The following is a 5,201-nucleotide window of genomic DNA, read 5'->3' on the forward strand; positions in this document are numbered from 1 at the left end:
TTATTGTTGCGAAGCAGACTGCATGGTGTAAAATGTACAGCACGTGGACGAAAACATAGATGGGTTGATTCGATACAGTGGAACATGATCTCTCAAATTTGACCTGTCCCTAGCACTTGATCGTTCTTCTTGGTGCTTCTTCTGCAATGTCAAAACCCATTGTGGGTAGGGCGGAACTTAAGGTTCAAGGTGTGTGTGTGTGTGTGTGTGTGTGTGTGTGTGTGTGTGTGTGTGTGTGTGCGCGTGCGTGTGTGTACATGCGTGCGTGTGTGTTCACTGCACTACACACCACAGCCTAAAACATTCAGATGAAGCACTTTATACAAAACAATATAAGTATATGCATGAGTTCCATCAAACTAAGCCACTTGAAACCTACCAAAGCATTAATTACTATAGTCACATAATTCAATGAAATCATTTTCACTCAATAAGAGTACAGTATATCTACCTAATCACCCGAACCCTTCATTTGACTGTGTTGACTATCGCCTACCGGTGGACTGAGTGACTCCTCGTCTTTCATGACAGGCACAGTCTCATCATCATCTTCATCAACAGACGTTACTTCAGGACTGAGAAGACTAGAATCACCATCTCCATCTTCGTGGTCTTCAGACAATACAGGAGACTACACACACAAACTTCAAGGAATGACTGAAAAATTCAGAGGGGCATGACACTAACCAGATCCTTAAGAAACTCGTTCAACTCTGCTGCATCCTGCTCATCCAACGACATGTCTTCAAGTAATGTTTTGTCTTGAGAAACCTTCGAATGACCAATTGGCACTAAAAACAATGACAAACTGGTGAGCAACTATCAAATGTCACTTTGAATATTGAGTTTCGTACAATCGACTTTGCCCTGTTTCTTGTAGAGTTGCATTTGCTCAGCAAACACTTCCTGATATGCTTGTCGCTTCTCTTCTATCGCTGCCATTTCTACAAACTGCAGAGCCTCCTGTTCTCGGGTATACTTGCGAAGAGCAGCCACTGATAAAGCAAGAAACAAAACATAAAACACCAGAGAAACAAAAATAGGTGATAGAAAATGGACACAGCGATAGTAGATATTGGTCGTTTTAGTGTAGTAATTGTTATCATATCAATACTGTGAAAGCAATGACAACTATGTATGTAAGGCTCAATCAAATTTGGTATAGTAGCCTAGTGCAATTTAAATGTGCAAAGTTTGCTTGTTCGCTGTCATTTCCTTGTGCAGCGCACTTCATAACTGAAGCTGCACTGGCAATTCGTACAGTTCATTACCTGTTGGCCAAACACTTACATGGAAAATCAATCAAGCAGACATGATGCAAGAATAAGTCATGATACACAGCAGTGATTACTTCAAACTGGTTCAAGGTCCTGATATATCAAACCTTGCAACCAAGTTTGGGAACCATTTTGGATAGTCTATGTTTCCTAGAGGTCCAATTCTGGGCAAACCTGCCCCTCATCATGTACATTTTAGAGTATGTAGTCACTGTCTGTAAGTATTTTGATAACAGTGACAGCCATATGTAGCAGTACTATCTTCAGTCGTTACTGCTGTGACACTCAGCTGTAACTAACAGCAAAGGTAAGCTAGACTACTTTCTGTCCAATGCAGTATTTGATGAATTTCACAAAAATGGTTTGCATCCAGAAATGCCAAAACTGGGAGTACAGACACATACCAAACAAAAGAATCGCACTCTGGACATTCCTCTACATCTAGACGTAACACGAAAGCTTGTTGTTTCACAGGCTGTTTCAGACCGTACTATGCAACAAATGATTCATACATGTACTGTACTGCCATTAGTCTTGCATAGCCAGACCCTATCACCGCATTACACTTTCTTTCCACCCAGAAGTATGACGCAGCAGTAGGGACTGGCTATGTGAGACTAAAATATAGTACTGACATATAAATATTCAGTCGGCATGGCAGAGCTACTAAGCACACAAAAGTGTTCAATCACAGTCAGACTCTCAAAGTCTGTATATGAGTTGGGTGACTATGTGTAAGTTTACAACATGACCGAATTGCAATTCATTATGATTCCTTCCAATACACACATAATCAATGTGGTTATAATACCTTTTTCTCTTTCCAACTGCTGCCTACAAAAATAAAGAATATTCACGCTATAGACACTAGAGCTCGACCAGGATTTCAGACCATTTCTGTTCGCTGTGACGCTTCACAGCCAATGCCTCAGCTTCCTTTTTCTGTTTCACTTCGAGATCATTACAAATGTCTTCTAACTCATCCAGCTGTTTCTCCAAAACCTTCAACTGTCCATTAACATCTTCTACTCACATACAAGTTTATTACTGTCATATCTAACTAACACCAAAATAAGTCTAAAGATAATAAAACCACATTGCGTCACAGCAATGTAGTGTACTGTGAGACAGGAGAATCATAAAATGTATTATGCAATCATGTCTCATGTCAGTGAATCCAAATTGGGTAAAAATGTATTCCCAACCTTTCAGCGGTACCATAAATCTGGTATGTGGCATTTTGCAGGCTTTCGGCATGTGCAGAATGTGTGGTACAGAACCCATTGCAAAGTGAGTTGACATGATCATGGTCATCGATAGAAGCCGAGAGCTGTGGGCTCAAGAATCTTGAGTACTAAAGTTAACGATCACAGACATGTAACATACATTGAATGCTGTAGGTGGCAATGTATGCTATGTTGTCGAGAGCTAATCAATTGCAGGCATTGTATTCAAGTAAGTAAATAGACTTGTAACAAAACCACCGAAAACAAAATGACACCAAAATATAAAATGATCTACAATGTACGGTGCTTAGACCTTCTTAACGTTTACACTTTTTTCAAACATAACTCCTTTCACAGAGCAATATTTCCTTGCGCCACTATATTCGAAACTCTTACCACACTCTTTCGTAAAAGCTCAAAAATGGTCACATCGCCTACACTATCTATATCTACACGCTATACAGCTAATATAGAATCTATGGAATGTTCACGTCTCAACACAAAGAAAGTTGTAGTGAGTGATACAAATATTCAATAATACTATGACAATTTTACACAAAGCCACTATAATCTACCAGCCAACCTCTTGGCAATAATGTATGAACTATGAACAGCATAACGCAGCAATGATGATGTATCCATCTATTTTATAAAAGTAACAAAGTAGAACACTGAAAGTTTTAGGCAAAAAGTGAACAGCAAGATGGTGCAACAAAAACACTAATAACCTCTTCGATATTCTATGATCTTCGGACAGTACACTCTAGGTACAACGTGTGCTGTTAACTGGGTTAGTTGTGCATGTGCAACTATTCTGTACTACTAGTCCATTGCGGCTTCACCTGCTTTATGCGCAGTCATGTACTACTGCATTAGGCATTCACATTTTGACACACATCACGTGTATTTTCATACTTTGACATACATCACATGAGTTTCCAAATGTAACTGTACCAATGAAAAAGTGCAATTCTGTGATTTCCATTTGAAAATTGGCCAAACTCCCTACCCCTATTAAAAGGAGTTACACATGTGTGTGTTTGCATGTGTGCTGGTGGTGATAGTGATGATGATGACGATGATGATGATGATGGTGGTGGTGGTGGTGGTGGTGGTGGTGGTGTGTGTGTGTGTGTGTGTGTGTGTGTGTGTGTGTGTGTGTGTGTGTGTGTGTGTGTGTGTGAAATATTGAACTCATCAACTGTATTCCCTATTAATGCCATATAATTCACTAACACTATTTTACAGTCATACCAACTCTCGTCTTTGCTTCACCAAGTATCACCATCAGATCTGGTATTCGTGACAACTCCCAGTTGAAAGCTGTGAAGGCGTTGTGAAGTGCCTGACAACGACGAACCTCTGACTGTAGACGTTCATCTACACGCTGTAACAACACCACACGATTAAATTAAATTAATAAAAACCCATAAAATATTGCGCATGCGCGAACCCCACCGTAGCATTTGCAGCACAGTTTGATGAGTTGGTGCGCATCTCCGCCCAAACTTGTTGATACCTACATCGTATTTGACACTCAAGCTTCGCTACTAAACATCAAAAAGAATAACCTCAGCAATAGCCCCGCCCCCGCATCTGGATCATACGACAGTTCACTGTCTCTGCTGAGCAACACACATAACACTGTAATGTCATTGACAGCAAAATAAACCAATAATTAAGCTAACCGCTCCTCTTCTTCCTCGCTAGTCTGCTTCGAGGAGAGACGCTTCCTGATGCGTTTCTTGGTGTTTTCTAGTTTCTTTGCCAACTTTTGTCTCTGGCTGGTAGGAAGCAAAGATTCGAATGTCTAGTAGACCATGTAATAAATTTTATTGTGTACACCTGTTGCTGTCATGTTGCACTTTGTGTAGTATTCCTTTTAGACTTCCGAGCATCTGTGCCATTGTAAAACGAACTGGGCATGCGTCGTTTGCGAACACGTGACACAACTGAATAGCCAAAGCGCGCATGCGCTACTACTGTTAATTTAATTATTACCGGCGCAAACGCTAAGGTAACACCACAACCGACTCGACAATTTGCCACGCCTTCTGCGCATGTACTCATTGTTACAGTATGGTATGTCACAAGAGCAGATGTCGCCAATTATCTAAGTGTTGCAATGACGCACAGACGATTAGAGACACACCTATACCTACTCTTACAATGGGTGCTATATGCATCCTTGTTACACCTACTACGTTAGTAACCGAGAGATTAGCACTATAGTGCTTCTCTAATTGGGTAGTGAATGTGCTGAACACTTGAATGGTTGAAATCCAATTAGGGCCAAGGCATTACTTTTTCTAGACATTTTTACATGTCTTTTACATTGCAGCTTGAGTTGAAAACAATTCTTAGCTTTTCCAGTTTAATTAAACAGGAACTTTATACAGAACTGTGTATTGATAGAAATCGATGTATCAGATCTACTTGAACTGTAATTGTCAAGTACAAGTAAATATTAATAAAGTGAATTTGGTGAGAAAATCCTGTTTTACTAGTTCTTGTCTCCTAGTGTGAACCAGTTTATTAATTTCATTATTTGTTCAGAATGTAACTCATGCAGTGGTCAATTTGAAATCAGCATTAAAGCTATAGGACGGGACTGAAATCTAGCCATTCAGTGTGTCACAATGCTGGATTATTATTCTTTCCTCTTTGTTCAGAGAGCCAGTTACAGTTTTTCGTGCAT

At 39.9% G+C, this 5,201-nt stretch overlaps 1 protein-coding gene across 1 annotated transcript; it reads right to left on the reverse strand.

The window, feature by feature from the left end:
* Nucleotides 1–284: 284 nt before the first annotated feature.
* Nucleotides 285–4,426, reverse strand: LOC134183334 (uncharacterized). The gene is made up of 10 exons (XM_062650830.1): nucleotides 4,349–4,426; nucleotides 4,192–4,287; nucleotides 4,075–4,128; nucleotides 3,962–4,022; nucleotides 3,758–3,890; nucleotides 2,170–2,302; nucleotides 2,089–2,111; nucleotides 855–995; nucleotides 688–791; nucleotides 285–631 (listed from the first exon to the last, which is right to left on the reverse strand). The coding sequence occupies exons 1-10, from the start codon at nucleotides 4,408–4,410 to the stop codon at nucleotides 452–454; spliced, it is 987 nt and encodes a 328-aa protein (XP_062506814.1). The 5' UTR covers nucleotides 4,411–4,426; the 3' UTR covers nucleotides 285–451.
* Between the last annotated feature and the right edge of the window lie 775 nt (nucleotides 4,427–5,201).

This window comes from Corticium candelabrum, chromosome 8 (genome assembly GCF_963422355.1).
Source record: "Corticium candelabrum chromosome 8, ooCorCand1.1, whole genome shotgun sequence".
In the NCBI taxonomy this organism is placed as follows: Eukaryota; Metazoa; Porifera; class Homoscleromorpha; order Homosclerophorida; family Plakinidae; genus Corticium; species Corticium candelabrum.